Source organism: Argentina anserina, chromosome 1 (assembly GCF_933775445.1).
Source record: "Argentina anserina chromosome 1, drPotAnse1.1, whole genome shotgun sequence".
Classification (NCBI taxonomy): Eukaryota; Viridiplantae; Streptophyta; class Magnoliopsida; order Rosales; family Rosaceae; genus Argentina; species Argentina anserina.
The window spans coordinates 8,336,669-8,357,466 of NC_065872.1; the positions used below are offsets into that span (position 1 = coordinate 8,336,669).

At 39.3% G+C, this 20,798-nt stretch overlaps 3 protein-coding genes across 6 annotated transcripts; 2 read left to right on the top strand and 1 right to left on the bottom strand.

Annotated features, from left to right (window-relative positions):
- The first annotated feature begins 172 nt into the window (after positions 1-172).
- Positions 173-8,890, top strand: LOC126784198 (kinesin-like protein KIN-4A). Of its 4 annotated transcripts, none has more exons than XM_050509683.1 (26): positions 173-701; positions 1,124-1,270; positions 1,353-1,502; positions 1,796-2,049; positions 2,569-2,756; positions 2,830-2,954; positions 3,367-3,403; positions 3,621-3,712; positions 3,830-3,940; positions 4,025-4,138; positions 4,486-4,579; positions 4,709-4,821; positions 5,072-5,170; positions 5,249-5,365; positions 5,456-5,572; positions 5,677-5,757; positions 6,016-6,087; positions 6,281-6,374; positions 6,514-6,575; positions 6,841-6,938; positions 7,015-7,113; positions 7,197-7,418; positions 7,610-7,775; positions 7,942-8,097; positions 8,184-8,524; positions 8,632-8,890. In XM_050509683.1, exons 1-25 carry the CDS (start codon positions 585-587, stop codon positions 8,385-8,387), a joined length of 3,129 nt encoding a protein of 1,042 aa, XP_050365640.1. In that variant the 5' UTR covers positions 173-584; the 3' UTR covers positions 8,388-8,524; positions 8,632-8,890. The 4 variants fall into 4 exon arrangements, with proteins under 4 accessions (XP_050365640.1, XP_050365648.1, XP_050365654.1 ...); XM_050509691.1 differs by having other exon boundaries at positions 8,187-8,524; XM_050509697.1 differs by having other exon boundaries at positions 6,514-6,569.
- A 201-nt stretch (positions 8,891-9,091) lies between these two features.
- On the bottom strand, positions 9,092-11,783 carry LOC126784233 (probable inactive receptor kinase At5g67200). The gene is made up of 2 exons (XM_050509717.1): positions 10,269-11,783; positions 9,092-9,904 (listed from the first exon to the last, which is right to left on the bottom strand). The coding sequence occupies exons 1-2, from the start codon at positions 11,641-11,643 to the stop codon at positions 9,345-9,347; spliced, it is 1,935 nt and encodes a 644-aa protein (XP_050365674.1). The 5' UTR covers positions 11,644-11,783; the 3' UTR covers positions 9,092-9,344.
- A 4,510-nt stretch (positions 11,784-16,293) lies between these two features.
- On the top strand, positions 16,294-17,590 carry LOC126784364 (protein IRX15-LIKE-like). The gene has a single exon (XM_050509828.1). It carries the CDS (start codon positions 16,475-16,477, stop codon positions 17,453-17,455), a length of 981 nt encoding a protein of 326 aa, XP_050365785.1. The 5' UTR covers positions 16,294-16,474; the 3' UTR covers positions 17,456-17,590.
- Positions 17,591-20,798: the final 3,208 nt, after the last annotated feature.

Genomic DNA, 20,798 nt, shown 5'->3' on the forward strand with positions numbered 1-20,798 from the left:
TACCCTCCAGAACCAAGTGTACGGTCGAAGCCTGGAAGTTGGCCTTAAAAGCTGTGAACAGCGGCAAGTGTGTCAGTGTGAGCGTGCCTCCATTGAGGGCATTTTGGGAATACAAATCACATCGACAGCGAGCCAACACAACCCCCCCCCCCCCCCCCCCCCCCCCCAACTACAACCACCACCGGCTTAGTTTGCCTTCTTCCTCACTCTCCGACTTTCACGGTTTCACCAGTCTCTGACTCAGTTGGTGTTAGCAGAGTCAAGAACAAGCAACCTTAGGATAGTGACACTGACTAGTTCATTGCTTCTTCTTCTCGTTCTTGTTCTTGACTTCTTGATGTTTGTTTGTTGCAACAGTCATATTCTATTCAAAAACGATTGCTAAACCCCGCCCTCTTCCCACTTTGCCATTATAACAACCAACACCACAACTAATCTCCATCTATTAATCTTGTTGTTGGATCATTTTCTTCTTCTAACTGCAACTGACAGTTTACTAAGCTCTCCCTTAGCTTTTCTCGAGTACCCATCTTTTTTGGATTAGGCCATTCGTTTTGGGGTATGTTTTTGTGAGGTTTGATTCAATGGAAGCCTCAGAGAATTGTAGTGTTAAGGTAGCTCTTCATATTCGACCGCTTATTGGAGATGAACGCAGTCAGGGTTGTAAGGAATGCGTTACTGTTACACCCGGAAAGCCTCAGGTACTATATTTCTGATAAGGGATTGGGATTCTTGAACCTCAAATATGTGGTGGTTACTGTTTTTGGATATTCTGGGTTTTGTTTCTGAGGTGAATTTAGTGTAGAATTTGTCTCTTTCTGCATTTGGAAAACCAATATTGCCTGCTTGATCAGTGAATTTGGGTTTTATGTTTGAATTTGATTTTCTGGTTCCCTTCTTCTGTGCGTTATTTGTATTGGTTCCCATCTTTTATATCTCACTTTGTTAAAGCCCTACAAACTATATGGTCATGTTAAATTGTTTTTTTTCATATGGCACTCTTCTAAGACTACAATGGCATTTTGATGTTAAATTGTTGGGTGACTTCTTTTCTGTAAAGTTTGCAACTTTTGGCTGATATATTTAGTTGCTGAGAGTGCCATATTTGTTGAGTATGGTGCAGATACAAATCGGGACACATTCCTTTACATTTGATCATGTCTATGGAAGCACGGGAGCTCCATCATCTGCCATGTTTGAGGAGTGCATTTCTCCACTCATTGATGGTTTATTCCAGGGATACAATGCAACTGTGCTCGCTTACGGTCAGGTAATTTCTATCATATATAGAACATGTTGCATGCTCTATGTACTCTCATATAATTTTAACAATCTACATGTATATGCTGCAGACAGGCTCCGGAAAGACATATACGATGGGAACTGGCTCTGGAGATGGCTGTCAGACTGGGTTGATTCCTAAAGTTATGAATGCACTGTTCAGCAAGATTGATTATTTGAAGCATCAAACAGAATTCCAGTTGCAAGTATCTTTTATTGAGGTACAATCCTAGTATTTCCACATATATTGCCTCAATCTCGCCTTTCAATGAGCTTAAACCAATAGAATGATAGAAAAGAAATGGGAAAAAATGTTGTTGAAAAGGTGTGATAAATCAGATGATAGATTCCAAATGTATCTAATGTTTGAAGGGGTACTTAAAGGGAAACCATTGGCATTTTTTTTTTCTATTCTATCAAATGGCTATGTACTCTGTTTCTTCATAGACCAAGTTCTCACCCAATTGTTGTTATTTCTAAACAAAAGAATTAAGTAGAGGGTTTGAATTTTCAGATTCTGAAGGAAGAAGTCAGGGACTTGTTGGATTCTGTATCTTTGAGTAAATTGGATGCAGCAAATGGACATGCTGCCAAAATGAACACCCATGGAAGACATCCATTACAAATTCGTGAAACATCAAATGGAGCGATAACACTAGCAGGATTAACTGAAGTTGCTGTTTCTTCATCACAAGAAATGGCTGCTTGCCTGGCACAAGGATCATTAAGCAGAGCAACGGCGAGTACAAATATGAACAACCAATCTAGGTAAACCTTGGATTCTAAGCTTTCTCTCCATTGACACGCATGATTAACTTTATTAATGGCTAAGTTTGAGTTCTGGGTCCTTCATTTTGACACATATCAATGCATCAGGAAATGCTAGTTGAGGCCTAATTAGACAAGTGGTAGGTGATATTGCATTCTGGGAAATAATTTTGTTTTATCATTAAGGTTGATGCTTTTGACACAGCCATGTACAATGTTTACCAGTAAATTACTATCATCCATGATGACTGAATATCCTGAGAGATCAAGCTTCAAAAGTGGGAATGAACCTCTGCAGTGTGGGAACTTATCCATATAGTTTTGTTCCTTACGTCCTTTATATACTGAAATTGCATTAGTTTTGCATACAGAGATTTTCATTCTTAAACACTTATAGAGCAGTAAAATTCCAACTTCTAGAAAATGTTACCATGATTAGAATGTCCATTGTCCAATTTCGTAGCGAGTGTTTATAATCTAATTAATGGCATATGGTTCTCATTTTCATGTTTGTACTAGTCGGTCACATGCCATCTTCACAATCACATTGGAACAACTGCGAAAAATCCATTCAACTTTTCCTGGAAATGACACTCCAGATGAGGATATGGGTGAAGAGTATTTCTGTGCCAAGTTCCATTTGGTTGATCTTGCTGGATCAGAGCGAGCCAAAAGAACAGGGACTGATGGTCATCGTCTTAAAGAAGGTTAGTAAACTTCTTTAGAATGTAATCTATGTCCCCTAGAATCTTTAATAATAAATTGTTGACTTGTGAATAGGTATACATATAAACAAGGGACTTCTTGCACTTGGTAATGTCATCAGTGCATTGGGAGATGAGAAAAAGAGGAAAGAGGGCATGCATGTCCCTTACCGAGACAGTAAACTCACTCGGCTCTTGCAGGTTAGATAAACTGGAATCTAGTTTTTATGCCTGAGATATATTATCACGTAAAATTTTAATATTGTACATTCTGAGGCTGACATGACAACGATGATATGCCATATGCACAATCATTATATAATTTTTATATAAAGATATGCCTGATTGGGGAGTTACAACATTTTTGCATTAGAAAGTATGCCTCTACTAATTAGAAGTTAAAGTGTATTAAACCCTGGATTAATAATCTATTATTCTACAGTACAAGTTAATCATTGCTGCATAAACTTAATCTTTCAGAGTATGAGCCAAAAATGTACGTCAAAGTAATGTCAAACTACAACTGTTTATCACATTTTCGTCATCTTGCAAAAAAGGGCCTACTTAATATATCTTTATGTTCTGATCTGGTTTCAAATGTGTATCTTGGCAGGATTCACTTGGTGGAAACAGCAAAACAGTCATGATAGGTAATTGGTCTTGCACTGTTAATGCTACATATATATATATATATTAATATATATTCCTACTTTCTTTGCGAAACATTTCATGGGGACTGAGTGTGCTTCTGTCCTCATTTTCTTTGTTTGAACTAGAGTTTCTGGGTCTTGGGTTTGCTTCACCTTTTGTTGAAGTCAGAGGCTTTCCATGAGTTTCTGACTATTGGTGAATTTGCTGTTCTTCCAGCTTGCATCAGTCCTGCTGATATCAATGGGGAGGAAAGTCTCAATACTCTTAAGTATGCAAATCGTGCTCGTAATATCCAGAACAAGCCTATTGTAAGTTTGTTAGCGTTCACTTTCTCTATGACTATATTTGCTATAATTTCTTTCGAACACCGTTCGATATGCCTTTTGTAATGAATTCCGAAAATATTTTCCTATTTTGTTGTATAGGTTAACAGAGATGTGATATCCAATGAGATGCAGAAAATGAAAGAGCAGCTAAAGTTATTGCAGGCAGAGCTATGCACTCGTGGTGGAGGAGCTCAATTTGATGAAGTGCCGGTATTCTCCCAATAAAGAAATTTCACTGGTTTTGGATGGAGAAGCCTATGTGTCTTTTATACAGAATAAAATTTGGTTATGCAGGTTCTAAAGGAAAGGATTGCTTGGCTTGAGGCCAGGAATGAAGATCTTTGTCGAGAACTTGATAGATATCGGAGCAGATGTGCTGTTATGCAACCATGTGATGCAGATATGCAAGTATGTGATCATAATTTTTCTAACATGTCTTTGATATGCGATCTTCATATTGTGCAAATAAAAACTTGTAGTATAGCCATATGTTAAGCCTTGTATCTCAATATGGGCCAAACTTTTGACCAATGGCCAATTAGCTTTGGACTATTTTATGGACTCAACATCCAGCTTTAACAATTATTTACAGTACTCAAGTGACTTCAAATGTCTTCCATGACGATGATACTGTTATTATTATTATTATTGTTATTATTATTTTAATTATAATTGGACGGCATAGTTTACTTCGTAATACAGTTTTTACTATAACTGCTGTTGTCGTCCTCATGTTCCTAATTTCCTTTTGTCAGGAAGGCGACGCTTGTTCCACAAAAAGTGATGGACTTAAGAGGGGTTTCCAGAGTATTGACTCATCTGACTATCAGATGGGTGAAATTTCATCAGGTAAATTACTCAGTTTGGTTAATTTGGATCAGCTTAGAAGAATGATGTGCTTGACCATGATACAGCCGAACTGAATATATTAGGGAGATTCTAATATTTTTCATATTGGTATAATTGCATATTTTGCAGGTGAAAATTCCGGAAAAATTAATGAAGTCACGAAAGAATGGGAGCATCAACGTCTGCAGAATAGTTTGGATATTGAGTTGAATGACTTAAACAAACGTTTGGAGCAAAAAGAGGTTCTTACACTCACTTATGGCTCCTGTTTAACTTGAAGAAAACTCCTATAATCCAAGTAATAAACTACTTATAGATTACATGATGATTTGTAGTAAACCTTATTGAACACTTCCCAGAGATCATTGTTTCAATCACATTAATCTTTCTGACATTGTTTTGGTTTTCTAGAAATAAAAGCTTTTTTTTATTTTTTATTTTTATGAATGTAACTCTTTACTTCGTCTAATTCAAAATTTTTTTCTACTGTAGTCTGAGATGAGACTTTTTGGAGGACTTGACACTGTGGCACTGAAGCAGCACTTTGGAAAGAAAATCATGGAACTTGAGAAAGAGAAAAGAATTGTGCAGGTCAGATTGAAGATATGTGAATTATTTTGTTCTTCCAGTAAGCACTTACCTGTAGGCTGACAATGGTAACAATCACAGCAAGAGAGGGATCGCTTGTTAACTGAAGTTGAGAGCCTTGCCTCTTCTAACTCTGACGGACAAGGACAAAAATTGAAAGATGTGCATGCACAAAAATTAAAAACTCTTGAAACACAGGTGAATGTGTATTGAAATTTCTTACTAACATTATGCTATTTATAGTTGTCCTGAATCCTGATGATTGATTATTTTCATCATGAACTTCAGATTTCAGATCTTAAGAAGAAACAAGAAAACCAGGTTCAACTTTTAAGGGAAAAACAAAAAAGTGATGAAGCAGCAAAGAGACTGCAAGCTGAAATACAGTATATCAAATCTCAGAAGGTTTGTTCTCATTTTCTATACTTCATAAAGTTCTAGAAACAATACCAGAATTTATTTGAGACGGTATAACTTTTCTTCATTGTTTTCTTGTTCTTTGTCGGCAGGTTCACTTGCAGCATAGAATTAAACAAGAGGCAGAAAAGTTTCGACAATGGAAGGCTTCTCGTGAGAAGGAATTACTACAGGTGCTTAATTTTCCATTAAAAAATAATTGACTTGTGAGTTATGAATTTTGCACCCCAATTCTCAATGGCTGGTGGATCTCAATAGAAAAACAAAATTTTATTTCATTCATTTCATTGCAATATTATTGCAAAATGGGTGGTACTTTTATGCATACAGTGTGGAATTCTAAAATTTATTTTATAATTAAGTTCCTCTTAGTACAGAGATTCTATAATTTATTTGGATTTGAATTCTGGTTATGATTTTTTCTCAAGCAGCTAAAAAAAGAAGGAAGGAGAAATGATTTTGAACGGCATAAACTTGAAGCTTTGAATCAGCAACAGAAAATGGTAAAGATTTTTTAAACTTGAAATTCATACTGACAGTTGAACACATCTCTCTCTCTCTCTCTCTCTCTCTCTCTTGTGATTTTGATAGGACTTTTTAACAAGATATATGTTACATTTTCTTTGGTTAAGGACCTTTTTCGTTTGATATGCGATTTATGTCTAATTTCACCAACCATATCAATGGTTGTTGCAGGTACTTCAAAGAAAGGCAGAAGAGGCAACAAATGCCACCAAGCGGCTTAAACAATTGTTGGAAGCACGCAAATCTGTTATACGTGACAACTCAGGTAATATATGCGCTATTTGACGTGTTCGTTTGGTTCATAATTTTCAACTTGCATACAACTGTCGTGTTCTCTCCAACAAGATGTTTGTAGTTCCAAGTGGTATCATTATAACATCCTATATTACTGTCTTCTCCTTCAGCTTACTCCAATGGACATTCCCCAGCCAACTCCAATGGGCATACTTCAGCTAGCCAGGTAAAGGTTTGTACTTTGCTTTTCATCATTGCTACGATTTTGGATTTTGATGTTCAAAAATCTGTATGACAAATTTAGCTTTAGCTCAGGATGTCATGATGAAAATTTCATCAACTCCTCACCTAAAAGTCTGTTATTATTGTTAGACTGGTTAATTGGTTTGTTATGTATATATTCTAGTAGAACGTTTGTATTTTTTCTGATAGAACATTAAGCTTAAGGTTCTTTTAAAATTGCCCTACAAAAGTTTCAATATGAGTTGTCTATCCAGGGAACTGAAAGATCTTTACAACGGTGGCTTGATCATGAGCTAGACGTCATGGTGCACGTGCACGAAGTTCGTCATGAATATGAGAAGCAACAGCAATTGTATGTATTCCTGTTTTCTTGTACTTTCTTCTTATGGAATATATTTAGACTGGCATTAAGAAGACTAATATTTTAGACGAGCTGCACTGGAAAAAGAGTTGGCTATGTTTAAACAAGCGAATCAGCTTTCTTCAGAAGGGCAGGGTGCCCAAATAGGAAAGAGTGTACCTTCCAGGTTCGTTAATTTCAGATAATGCATTTATGCAGAGGTGATACAATCTCTATTCTATTTCTCTTAATTTGTTTCCAATCCATCAGAGTGTTGTCCATGTCACACAATGCACGGATGGCAAGAATAGCTTCACTCGAGAACATGCTGAGCATGTCTTCAAATGCTCTCATGGTGATGGCTACACAGCTGTCTGAGGCAGAAGAACGGGACCGGAGTTTAAGTGGTCGTGGACGGTGGAACCAAGTGCGTTCAATGGGTGATGCTAAGAACTTGCTTCAATATATATTTAACAGCGCTGCAGAAACAAGGTGATTATACGACATAGATTGAATCTGATCCAATAAATCCACTATGATTAACTCTTCAATCTATCCTTCTCATTTATTCGTGATTCAGAATCTAATTTCCCTTTCAACTCATATGTTTGGTTGGTTGTGCTAAATAGCAATTTTAGGAAACGAATGGTCATGATTAATGCTTTGGATTCATGTGTCAACAGATGCCAGTTGTGGGAGAAGAAAATGGAAATCAAGGACATGGAAGATCAACTCAATGAGCTTGTACATCTACTTAGGAAAAGCGAATTACAGAGAAAGGAGCTTGTGAAGGAACAAAAGTTGACAGAACAAGCTGTTGCTGTTGCTTTAAGTACACCCCCAGTTTCGGTGAGACCACCATGCTAAACTCGTCACATTTTAAATGTTTCTTGACTTGCAACCTTTTTTCATGATTCTCATCCTAATCTCTCATCAATTGTGATCATTTGCCCCCCCCCCCCCCCCCCAGCCGCTATTTTGTTTTTGGTATCTCAACACAAATGGATATCTGCAGGGAAATCTACGCACTTCATTAAAGTACTTTGCGGATGACATGGGTGGACATTTGTCTCCAATATCACTTCCGGCACCAAAGCAGCTCAAATTTACACCAGGAGTAGTAAGCAGTTCAGTTCAAGAGTCGGCAACATTTCTAAACCAGACACGAAAGGTAATTCTTTTTCTTTTGTACTATCTTTAATTTTGCTGGTCTCCTCCTTGTTTATGAAAATTGACTTTATTTTGTTGGCAAATTAGCAGCTGGTACCAGTCGGGCAACTGTCAATGAAGAAACTAGCAACAATGGGGCAAGCTGGGAAACTTCGGAGATGGAAGAGAAGTCACCATCAGTGGCTGCTACAGTTCAAATGGAAGTGGCAGAAGCCTTGGAAACTCTCAGAATGGATCAAGCACAGCGATGAGACACTAATTAGATCAAGGTCTCGCCCCAAGGCTCACTAATTAGAAGTCACCATCTATAGATATGACGTGATGACTTCATTTCCATAACTCCATAAGCTTCTCGATTTTGCTGTACATACATCTCACTGCCATGTATGATTCAAGATATGGCTTGGTGAAAACAGCTTTAACTGCAGGTAAGCTTTCTCTTGTTTCCAATATCCGCCAATTCTTGAAGAGAAACAGAACCTTAGCCATCTATTGCATGAATAGCATAATCCACGTTGTATGGTTATGCATGTAGGATCATTCTAGGTGTGTTGTAAATTGGCAGACAGACGTTCCAGTGTCATCAGAGTTGGCCATGGTTTTCCATCAGAGGCAAACTTGCCATGCTAACAGTCCCGTAAAACTTGCATAAAGAATTTGGAGTGCTGCATCTGCTGAAGGAAGATACGCAAGAAAGAGGCGGTTTCTGTTACTGACATATGATGCTAATTGTTTGCCCAACTTGATTTTTGTTTTTGTACATTGTCATCAATAGAAAATTAGACTTCCTTGTATATAGCAGTGATATCACCACAGTTTCCAGTGTTTTATGCCAGTGTCATACCACGAAGTTTGGCAGAATATGGTGCTTTGAAATGTAATACCTCTTGTACGTACCCAAAGATCATAAAAATCAAGAAGAAATTTCAAATTATAACTCCAGCAGAATTCATATCACCTCAATGACAGCTGAACTATGTTTCATGTCAATCTTAGCCAAATCTAGGAAGAAAGAATCATAAGCGGTTATAACTTCATTATACACCTGCCATTAACAGAATCGTAGGAACACCATTACATGAATTCCTCAAGTTTGACCTGTAAATGAGTTGTTCAAACTTGGCCCTCGATCAAGTTGCCATCATAAACTTTTCCTCAGGAAATTCTCCAATGAGAGACGTGCAAGAACACTGCCTCCTGCATTTTTTTTTCTTCTTTGGATGCAATGCGGCAAAACTTCAGACCTTACTACGAAAATCCAACACCTGCATTGTCATCTGTCATTACACTCTCTTTGACCTCCTGAATCATCTTCAACACTTGCCACATTGCTGGTCTCTGCTCTGGAGATGTCAGACTACATATACAAGCAACCTCAGTGAGCATCCCAAGTTGATTTTCATCCCCAACATCATCGTCCCTCATTGCCCTCACCCATTCTCCCACATCCATAGGAACAAGCGGCGGATGCTGGGACGGATGTTTACCCGTCAAAAGCTCAAGCAAGAGGATACCAAACGCATAGACATCTGACTTAGACGTGGCTCGGCGACTGGACTTCCTTGTCTCAGGAGCTTTATACCCTGCAGATTCAGGATCTTCACTAGCAGAAGAGTCTGCAAACATTGCCAGCCCATAGTCTGTAAGACAGGCCTCAAAGTCAGCTCCCAGAAGCACATTGGCCGATTTGAGGTTGCCATGGATCAAAGTCGACACCTGGTGAATGTAAGCAAGGCCCTGAGCCACATCTTCAGCAATCTTCAAGCACGAAGTCCAGTGAAGAGGCTTTGCTCTATTCGACCTTGAACCTATTCATACATAACTTCAGATCATCAGGTACACAAATTCATAAACATAAGTTGTCAACTAGAATTCCTATTACACATTCAATGCAGATTAGACCCACATGGTCAGATATCTTTTCAATTATTTCTGATCTAAAGGGTCATACTTTGAATCATAAAAGCATATGAAGCCAATCTCTGTGGGCATTTTTACAGAGGTACTCGCACTAAACAAACACACACAGGAAAAAACTAGAGCAATGCCCATGTCATGCCATCGCAACATTCCCACAATCATGACGCCACAAATAGCACAGGCAAGTAAGAACAAGCTGTAAAAACAAAAAAAATGGCAGGCATTTGGTGTTGCATAGTATCCAGTTTTTACCGTGGATGAGATTGAAGAGGCTCCCATTGGGTTGGTAATCATACATCACCAGCCTCTCTCCCTTGGCCTGAAAGTAAGCTCTCACCGGAACCAAATTGGGGTGGCGCAACCCACCCACAGCGTCCATATGCCGATCGAAAACCTCCTTGCTCGTAATGGCAGTCTTGCTCGCGTCCAATCTCTTCACCGTCACTATCAGCTGGTTATCCAGCACCGCCTTGTACGTCGTCCCGATGGTTCCTCTCCCAAGTAACTCCGCCGAGGCCCTCATCAGTTGCTCCAAGCTGTACAACTGGCTCTCCCCATAGCAAAACACCAAGTTCCCACTCTTCGGTATCACTCTAGTCTGAGCTGCTTCTTCGAAATGATCAACTATTTTGGGAACCAATTTGGGCACCTCTTTCTGCATCTCATGCTCCGCAATGCGGCCATTTGGATCCGTAGTACTACTTGGGGACGGTTTCGAGGGTCTAATTTCGGCTTCATTGCCGGACTTACGGTTTCTGATCACTGCGAAAACGAATAACAGACCGGCGAAAATAAAAGCTACTCCGATTGAAATTCCGAGAACAAGGCCTGTTTTCTTGTGCCGTGTCGGAGAGGGCGGTGACAGCATTACTCCTTGCGACTGTGCGTTTTCGGTTAAGGGCTCCGGCGAGGTGGCATTGTGTGATTCGAAGAATGGGGAGTGTGAGCTACATGCCTTGTTGATAACCTCGCCGCAGAGACCCGGGTTGAGCTGGAAGGAGGAGGTATCGAACCGGGAGAGAGTTGGGGTTCCCGGGACCGGGCCGGTGAGGTTGTTGGAGGAAACGTTGAGGTCGGTGAGGAAGGAGTTGTTTAAAGCGGGGAAGGAGCCGTTGAAGCGGTTGAACTCGAGGTGGAGGGAGTTAAGGCGGTCGAGACGGGTCACGAGAACCGGGATCGGACCGGTGAAGTTGTTGCGGGAAATGTCGAGGGCGCGGAGGCGGTGGAGGGTGAAGATGGAAGGAGGGAAGGAGCCGGAGAAGGAATTAAGGGAGAGGAAGAGAGACTTGAGGTTGGAGAGTGAGGAGAGGTCGGGGACTGGGCCGGAGAGGGAGTTGTTGTGGAGGCTGAGAACGCGGAGCTGGTCGAGACGGGTGAGGGTGTCGGCGGCGAGGGTGCCGCGGAGGCGGAAGGAGGGAAGGATGAAGCGGACGACGCGGCCTTGGACGCATTTGACGCCTTGCCATTGGCAGTAGTCGGAGGGCTCGTTGAGGGTGTAGAGGAGGCGGTTGTCGAGGTCGGAGTGGGACTTGAAGGAGAGGAGGGCGACGGCGTCGGAGGAGGGCTGGGAGTGGACGGCGGCGGCGAGGAGGAGGAGGAGGAGGAAGAGGAGGGTGATGGTGGGCATTGTTAGTAAAGGTTTGAGCTTTTTGATGGGTTTAGTGGGAAGAGGGTTTTGGGTATGGAATGGGAAGAAGGGCGGCCATGGAAGGAGGAGGGTTTTGGGGTTTTAGTGGGTTGTAGCTGGGTGTGTCTGGAATGTAGTGAGGTGAGTGAGTGTGTCAGCAACTGGAACTTGATTGGGAGTGGCTCTCAGAGTTTGTGAGTCCACGTGAAGTGAGTTAGGTGTTGGAACTAGTATTGTTTTGTCTTTGGCTTCCATGTACTCGCGACATGTTTGCCCAGTATGGCGCGTGACTTTTAAATTTCGTAGGGGTGAATTATCAGACATATTCACCGAGGTGTATTTGTAGTTCTTGTTCTAGGCTCAGACATTGATCTGTTTCCTGGAAATCGTGTCAGAATATGTCCCTCTCTCTAGTGACTCAGAATGATCTAATTAGGTTTAATTTCAATTAACAGGCGATATTCAATTCTGGATATAAAGTTTCACACTTGATTATTACTAACTCGACCACTCAAAGACAATTGTGATATATTAATTGTTGAGATCATTTATCATCATTTTTTTATCATTTCATGATGATGAACATCTACTTAATCAAAGAATTTTCAAGTATCCAGATGAGATTATGATCATCACGATTAAGTTTCAATCTTAAGTTATATACGGACATGTTTGAACGTTCATATTGGAGAATGATTTGTTTGATTGTAGATGATTAGATACCGGTAAGATTCCTTAATCATCACCTTAATAGATCTTATTCCAGATCACATACGCCAACCGAACTCCATGCAAGTATGCAGAACCACGTCAAGAATACGTATATACACGCGACGGAAGGCGCGTATCGAATGTACTACGGTTTACTACGCAGACCTGCGTGAGACAGACTTAATGGTCTTACTAAGTCAAACTTGAATTTTTATTAACCGTATAAAGAAATGAATTATTATTTTACCCTTCAATTTTATCAATTTTACTCCCAAAGTGAAGATGCGAATTGTAAAACTAGGAAGAAAAAGGATCCAGTGAGCCGGGCAGTCGTTGAGCCGAGGTCTAGTTGGTCTATTACGGTCATGGATTCAAAACTCATTGAAGGACTACCTTCTCGCACTTGTTTGGATTCATTTTAGAGGTTTAAACACATGACCTTTCAAATGAGAACTCGTTGTCAATGTGGAAAGTAGAAATTATAATGTGATAGAAAACACAAAACTGTAAATAAAGCTTGTCAAACCTTTTATCATAGTGGTAGCCTCGCCTAATTCATTGAACATCTATTGATAATCATATACAAACTGCCATGCTAATGTGCAAATTAACCCCATCTTATTAGACTTCCCATACATTTATCTATTTTAGACACCATTTTAAATGGTTATAGTGCCTGTGTTTCTTAGTTGTTATTATATTTCGAAATGAGACACAATCCACCTTATAAAATTATCTAACAATTAATTTCAGTTGTCATGGATTTAGTATGTAAATGAAAGATGCATTTTGATTCCAAATCTGTTCAATCAGCTTGTTCTGGAATTAAGACTAATTTGGCCTTAAACTTAGATCAAGTTGATTTATCTAGAGACTCCAGTTGCATAATGTGGGCAAGTCCTCCTCTTGGCTAGGGGCCATGTTATAATGCACGGTAGCTTTAAGTGCACATCAATGGTCATTCAAGTTCAATTTAAATTTACATATCATGTGTCTTCAGTGGAGGAATTCAAGCAAATGAAGAAGAAAACATAGTACTTGTGACTACAGATCAACCATGCAATAATTGATTCACATTCGATATTGAATTCCAATTAAGCAATAAAAAGTGTAAAAATTTCATGATGTTCTAGATTGGGTAGCATCTTCTTTTCATGCATTTTTCTTCCCGATCTGGAAAGGGGGCATTGATCTGCCTCATCTTTCATTCTTTTCTAATGTTTGGTGATATCCTTGTCAAAAAGGAGGGTTGGTTTATGCCTTCGTCTTCCTTTGCATCTATTTCAAATCCTCAAAGCCAATTATTCTTTATTCTTTATTCTTTCTTCTCTTTTGGAAAAAGATTTGGGGATTGATCGACTAAACTCACAAGTCATAAAGTTACAACATAATTCTTGTACGACCTCGCCTTGTAAGCAAATAAAGAAAGAATTAGAACTCGGGGATGGAAGAGTTGACATTAGAACTCAGGGATTGAAGAGTTGTGCACAGAATTATTATATTATGCTAGACTACTGTGAATAATCGATCCCAAAAACTCAACTGGCACTGTGAAGCTAGGTTGCTTAGTTACAGAATTAACAGAAAGCAATATGAATGAGTAAAGGAATGGTTTTTTACAAAGATCTGTTAGCTAGTAGTTAACTATCATAATAATTTGAGATGAAGTTTGAAAGAACAGGGCACAATATAGTTTGACGATCCTCTGCGTACTCTCAATACTTCGATGGTACTATCAATAAATCAGATTTTAGCATAGCAATAAGGACTTCTTCGACGAATATACGTGTTAATTGGTAGAACTTTCGGAGTGTGGGGAGAAGCGACAAATAAGAATTTCAATCTGCAGTTCGATCCTGGTAGTAAGTTTCTCCATACAAAGTAGTAGCTAGGAGTAAGAAGAGTGGTGAAGTCATGTAACGAAACATGCATGCATCTTTTGATATGTTTTTATTGCATGTTGATCAATTTTACATGTACGTTGTGCTGTTTCACATATACATATATGATGCATCTATTTGGAGGTTCAATTAAGCTTCTTCTCTATATGGTTTCCATGAATAGATGCACTTAGAGGATAAATATATATGCTTATGTAATTTTTTCACATCAGTAATAATATAATATATGTAAACATGGACAATTTAAAAAGAAAAATTGAGGACTAGTTAATGACACATGCATCTACAACCCTTGACTGATCGAAGGGTTTCAAATGTTGCACAAAATGAAGTCATCCACATGTGTAGACAGTTGACCAAAAAAAAATGTGTACAGTTCTTTTCAATTTATATTCAAATGCATGCAGGCATGAGCGGTAGACACCACATTCTTTTTATGCCTCTTTTTTTATTTTATTTTTTATTTTTCTGGAAAGGGGCATTCATCTGCCTCAATTTCCTTTTTATCCAATATATCATGCTTTAAATTATGTGATCCTTGTCAAAAAGGGAAGTTAATATGCATTCCTTTTCTTTTGCTCCATTTCAAAATCAAAGCTAATGATCTTTCTTCTTCTTCGATCTTGTTTTTTTTCCTTCAAAAAAGATGGGCAGAAGTAGGAGCAAATTAGGTCCTTCCTGAAAAAGTATAGCTATAAGGGAACATTTAAGGCCCAAACCAAATTGAGTAATCTACAATTGCCACACCCACATTCACACAGCAGCCACAAAAGTGTAGCCACATTCACACAGTAATCTACAGAAGCAAACACAAAACTGTTAAGAGGAGAATAGAGGTGACGTGAGGGATGCAAATGCTGCACTACTGTGAGAGTAATCATTCATGTAAGCATAAATATACATGCAGTGGTGCACTCATCAGTGACTCAATGTTAGGTTTCTTTCAAGATATGGATGGAGTGGGGAGATAAGAGGATAAGAATTGAGTTGGTTTCTACTATAGAAAAGGTAAGTTTGAAGTAAACATTTGTTTTTCATAGTGATTATCTGATTGATCATTGATCAAACCACCTGCTGTCTTCAGTGTTGGCAGACCTACTTCAAGGCTTGAAGGATACCTTTGATGATTTGGTGCTACAACCCTAAGCACAGAAGGCACATATATATTTTATTGTAATATAAGTTTAATGAAACAAAAATGCAGGCCCAAAACAATTACGCAGAACTGCAACTACATAACAGTGCCAAATGTATATCCCTTAAGAACACCATGACAAAACGACAACAAATAGAAAAAAACAAACATTGGTAGAGTCATCCAACCCAGTTCCATAAGAAAATCAACTGTAGAGTGGCAAAATCCGCCTTCAATTCCTGCTGAAAACAAAGATATAATGAAGAAATTATAATGCTCAAAGCTAAAATTGTTGCTTTTCTATTATTATAGTTCACACTTCACAGATACTGAACATATTCATCACCTACTTTATGACATAATGTTTGATTTACTTAGAGTAGATACCAGAAGATTTATACAATAACAATTCCAGCAAATAAACATATTTCATTGCAATTGCCACGAATATGCAGTACTTAATCTACACCAACATTTGGCAAATTGGTATCCAGGCACGTACATTACAGTGTCAACTTCACAAAGAGTTTGGAAGTCTCATTTATTTGGTGAGCACAAACAATTAAAAGCATAGGGATATTAATCCAAAGCATGCTTATTCACTCTAATCTGACAATTTGTTTCAGGTAAGTTGTCAATTCAAAGGAAGCTAACTTAAATTTTGGAAATTGCATTTTTAAAGTGGTTACTTGAAAAAATGAACAAGGCAAAGCGACCTGAGGCTTGTTATTAGTTATGGGGTACCCCTCTACCAACTACCCTTTGTTTTTCCCCTCTTGTTTCCTATCGCATTACTGGCATTAGTTATCACAGCACACATTCCACAATCATTAAAACAACTAAACAATGCTAACAACCCAGTAATACCCCCAATAAAGAATTCCCATTCGGTAATCCGATTTCTAGAACTCTAAGAGGGTTATTTTGAGGTCGCACTCGGTTTGTTCACCTCACATTGCTTCAATTCTCTGCTTGCTTAGTCAATACAATCTTTAAAACAAATCCTTTGCAGCCAAAAATTTAAAAAGGGGGAAAAGAAAGAGCTAAACACCGACTCGATCACCTTGTTGTGAAACACTCAAAGATGAAGAACGGCAACACCAAGCTGATTCTTCTCCACCCTTACATCCAAAAGCAAGGGAGCTCCAACCGGCTATGGCTTCTCACCTTCATGTCCTTGTTCACCCTCGCCTTTCTCCTCACAATCATATACACCAGCGGATTGTACGCATATTCAACAGCAACTACAACAACCACCACAACTGCTAATATAGCCACCGCCGCCCTAACCGCCACCAACGCTCCAATGCCGACCACCGTGATCAACACACTCCTCTATTACGCATCGAAATCAAACGACACGTTCAAAATGTCATACTCCGATATCAAACCCATCTCGGACGTACTAAGAAAATGCTCCTCCCCATGTAACTTCTTAATCTTCGGCCTCACCCACGAGACCCTTCTCTGGAAAGCCCTAAACCACAACGGCCGGACGGTCTTCATCGACGAGAACCGCTACTATGCCGCCTACATGGAAGAAAAGCACCCTGAAATCGACGCCTACGATGTTCAATACACGACCAAGACTAGAGAGATGTCAGAGTTGATCAAGGCCGCGAAAGAACAGATCAGAAACGAGTGCCGGCCGGTTCAGAATCTCTTGTTCTCAGAATGCAAGCTCGGAATCAATGATCTTCCAAACCATGTCTACGAGGTGGACTGGGACTTGATCTTGATCGACGGGCCGAGAGGAGACTGGCCTGATTCTCCCGGTAGGATCTCTCCCATCTTCACCTCCGGCGTTCTGGCCCGGAGCAAAAAAGGCGGGAGCGGGAAGACTCACGTGTTCGTTCATGACTTCAGGAGAAACGTGGAGAGGGTTTGCGGGGAAGAGTTTCTTTGCCGAGAGAATTTGGTGGAGGAAAGCGCAACGATGGGGCATTATGTGGTGGAGAGGATGGAGGAGACTAGCTTCCAGTTCTGCCGCAACAACAACAACAACAACAACAACAACCACCGTGAAGTGACGTCAACTTCGGCGAATAACTCTTCTTCTTCTTAGTCGTCGTCTAAGTAATTGTGGGTATGTTAATAACGATCATCTATACAGATTCATGACAATAGTACGTTATGGGCATGGGATATATAGCATTGGCGCCATAAGGAAGTCAAATTTGTAACGTTGGGGTTGTAAATTTAGGGTTAATCTACTATACATCAATGTATGCTATACATCTTACATCCGACGGTTCACAACGGATATTGTTTTCTGACCCCACTCACAAAACAATATCGACCGTTGGATGTGAGATATATAACATACATTGATGTATATTAGAATTTTCCGTAAATTTATGGTCGTTTTGAATTTTAGAAACTTTTCTGTTTTTGTTTGGATGGGAAGGTGTAAAAATAATTCTTTTTTGGCAAAGTGAAATTCACCAAACTGAAATGAAAATATAAGTTTCAGTACCAGTTCTCTTTTTATTCTATTAAAAAATTACCAGTTACATTTTTTGGGAGAATGAATATTACCAGGTACTTGACCACTTAAAAATGGACATATTGAATCACTTGAATGTAATGTTCTAAAACAACCACTTCTGAGAAATGAGAGAGACGGTGTTTGTGTGTTTCCAAAGCAAGGCCGATCATGAGGAATTTAAAACCCCGGAAAAAAAGTTATATCTCTTTATATATTGTTTTTAATTAGAAAAACTGACGGGTATTAATTCAGAAAATCAGTTATTGTACCAGAGATCTTATGCATTACAAAATAAATAAGCATTTATAATTGCATTCATTGTGATTGTGTTCAATAGTTACACACGTTTCACTAATTTATATAAAAAGTGATTGTAGTTGTTAATATTATCTATTATTTGAAAAGAAATAGTAGAAGAATATAGATTACATTGTGTGACGGCTATGGAATCGAGAGTATTTGGTTTCTTCTTAGCACTCATCTTGGTCTTTTCGTGGTCAAAATTGATTCGTTTTGGGGCTGCACAAAAACAATTGGCACGATATAGGCCTTGAATACGATACTGGGGATTTGTGGAACAATTACAATAAAAATGACAGGGCTCAGAGCTATTGTAAGGAAGAGTGCATCAAAAAAGGTTACAAGCATGGTGCTTGCGACAACAAGTATGCGTCATTGTTGCCTTGGGAAGTCTATATGTGTACCAGTGCGGCATGTTAAGTTCCAATGCATTGTAATTTGTAAGCAATACATAATTAAACTGAAGATAGGCACGCATGTATTTGCCGGGAAATGACTCGAATGAGTATATTCTCCGACCAACTCTCAGCTCAAACTTGAAACGTAAGAAATAAATCGTAAACTCGATTTGGTACTTTATTTAAATATTTTTCTGACTTTCAATTATTTCTAAGGCTTCTTATAAAAAAGTCGCATTTGACCAATGAAATGAGAAAAAAGTCATAAAAGATGAGTACATTAGAAAAAAGTCATAATTCTAAACTCATTACAGCGTTGCCCCCAAATTTTCACACAAATTACAGTTAATACCATTGTCTCTTTGTTTTCTCACTATTATAAAATCTACAGATCTTCACCGTACCAGCAATCCAGCACAAGTGCATAGACTCGGCAACTTCATCGAGGTCACGGCCTAGGTACCGCGACGACGGCGAGGAGGAGGACTGGACATGGAACACCAAACGAGTCTGAGGTGCGGGGACGACGACGTCGGATATGCGAGGACGAATTCGGAGGTGCAGGAAGGAGGTCAGAGGCGTGGGGAGGTGATCAGAGGCGTTGGAATGACGACGTCGGAGATGCGGGGAGGAGGTCGGAGGCGCGTGGCCAACGTCGGAGAGCGCCGGTTCAACCTTTGAGGCCCAGTGGTAGAAAGATACGTGAAAATAGAGCTGATCTCCGATCTGGTGGAGTTTATCACAGCGGAGTGGGATGTGGTGATGTTGATGTTGCTGGAAAAATCTAAGACAGAGAACATGGTGATATGGGTGCCCAGATCATTTTTTTGGGTGCCCAAATAAGATTTTTTAGTTTTTTTTTTTCAGAATAGTGTGATAAGAAGTGTGATAACTATTATGATAGGCAGTGTAATACATCACATTAAATGTCAATATTTGGATTCTATAAGTTTATTTAAGAAGTTGAAGATCACATAATAATAAACAAATGTACGTTTGTGAGGGGTTCTTTTGATTTAGGAGGTAACTGGGCCAAAATTAACTCAATAACTTGAAGAATTGAATTAATTTTGTGCGTGATTCAAATTAACAGAGCTTTGTAGAATAAGCTTGGCGTGGGAGCTTAAAATGCACGGCGGTGGGAGAATTTGACAAGTTTTGCAGGGTTGGTTTCTAGAAGCAAATATGGGTTTCAGGGGGAAGTTCTTGAAAGAAAATGGCTAAGGAAACTTATAGCTTGAAGGCATGAGTGCATGAATGCTTAGGCTAGGTTTTTGCTTGATTGAATTCGATTGATCCTCCCAACCCGAGACCCCTTTTTTATAGGCTCACAATTGAGGTGCTGGGTGTTTTGAATGTAATCCTCGATAAAACAATCTCTCTTCAATTTACTCTTAATATATGCATTGAGGACAAGGAAAAGATGGGTTTCTTAGGGTGGCTCTTCAGACTTGTGTAAGGTGATCCCTCTAGGAAGTTGGGATTTGTTGTGGTGGTTGATGCTGGGTAGCCAAGGCACTATGCTCAACATCTTCTGGAAATATTGAATGCCAGATTGGAATAACATATGAAATTGGGGATTCGTGATTTCAAGAGATGGGAGGATACTTTGGACTAGTTTGAAAGCTTGCTCCGACTTATCCGACTTATAACCATGGGGAATTTAGATTGTGCTAAGTAAGAGGTTGATGCTGGGTAAGAGGTGGATGCTGGTAAGATGTTGATGCTGGTATTTAAGAGGTGCGGAGAAACAAATTTTAGGAGCGTGTGTAGATTAAGACAGAGGTGGAGGAAATAGTTTGGGCTAAAATAATGTTGGGCTTTGGTCTTATAGCCTTAACGTTATTATCTAAAAGGAGGAGTCCCAATTCTCTTATTATCGCCATATTTTTACTGATTTACACCATTGGGCTTAAATTTCGGGCCCAAGATAAAAATTATCAACGATGATAAATCGATGAAGGAGTATTCATGCATTTCCGTAACTTTCCACACTATGCCCACTACTACAAGCCCCAATGATGCATGAATGCGGCTTGGGTCCGCATCAACGAGTGTTTGCTTGATGAGTTATAGTTAAGGCTTTATAAAATCATAAGATCTCATGTGAATCGGGTGACGTAGTTGGCGTTCTATTTAAAAAAATGTACTTGTCATTTGAATGATATTTCGGGTACCAACAACGTCATTTCTAGTCATTCTTCTTCTTCTTCTTCTTCTTC

Coding starts and splice junctions, on each gene's coding strand:
- LOC126784198 (XM_050509683.1), top strand. CDS start 585: ATGGAAGCCTCAGAGAATTGTAGTGTTAAGGTAGCTCTTCATATTCGA. Junction 2,050..2,568: donor AATATGAACAACCAATCTAG/GTAAACCTTGGA, acceptor TGTTTGTACTAG/TCGGTCACATGCCATCTTCA. Junction 3,713..3,829: donor ATATCCAGAACAAGCCTATT/GTAAGTTTGTTA, acceptor TTTGTTGTATAG/GTTAACAGAGATGTGATATC.
- LOC126784233 (XM_050509717.1), bottom strand. CDS start 11,643: ATGCCCACCATCACCCTCCTCTTCCTCCTCCTCCTCCTCCTCGCCGCC. Junction 9,905..10,268: donor CCTCTTCAATCTCATCCACG/GTAAAAACTGGA, acceptor ATGTATGAATAG/GTTCAAGGTCGAATAGAGCA.
- LOC126784364 (XM_050509828.1), top strand. CDS start 16,475: ATGAAGAACGGCAACACCAAGCTGATTCTTCTCCACCCTTACATCCAA.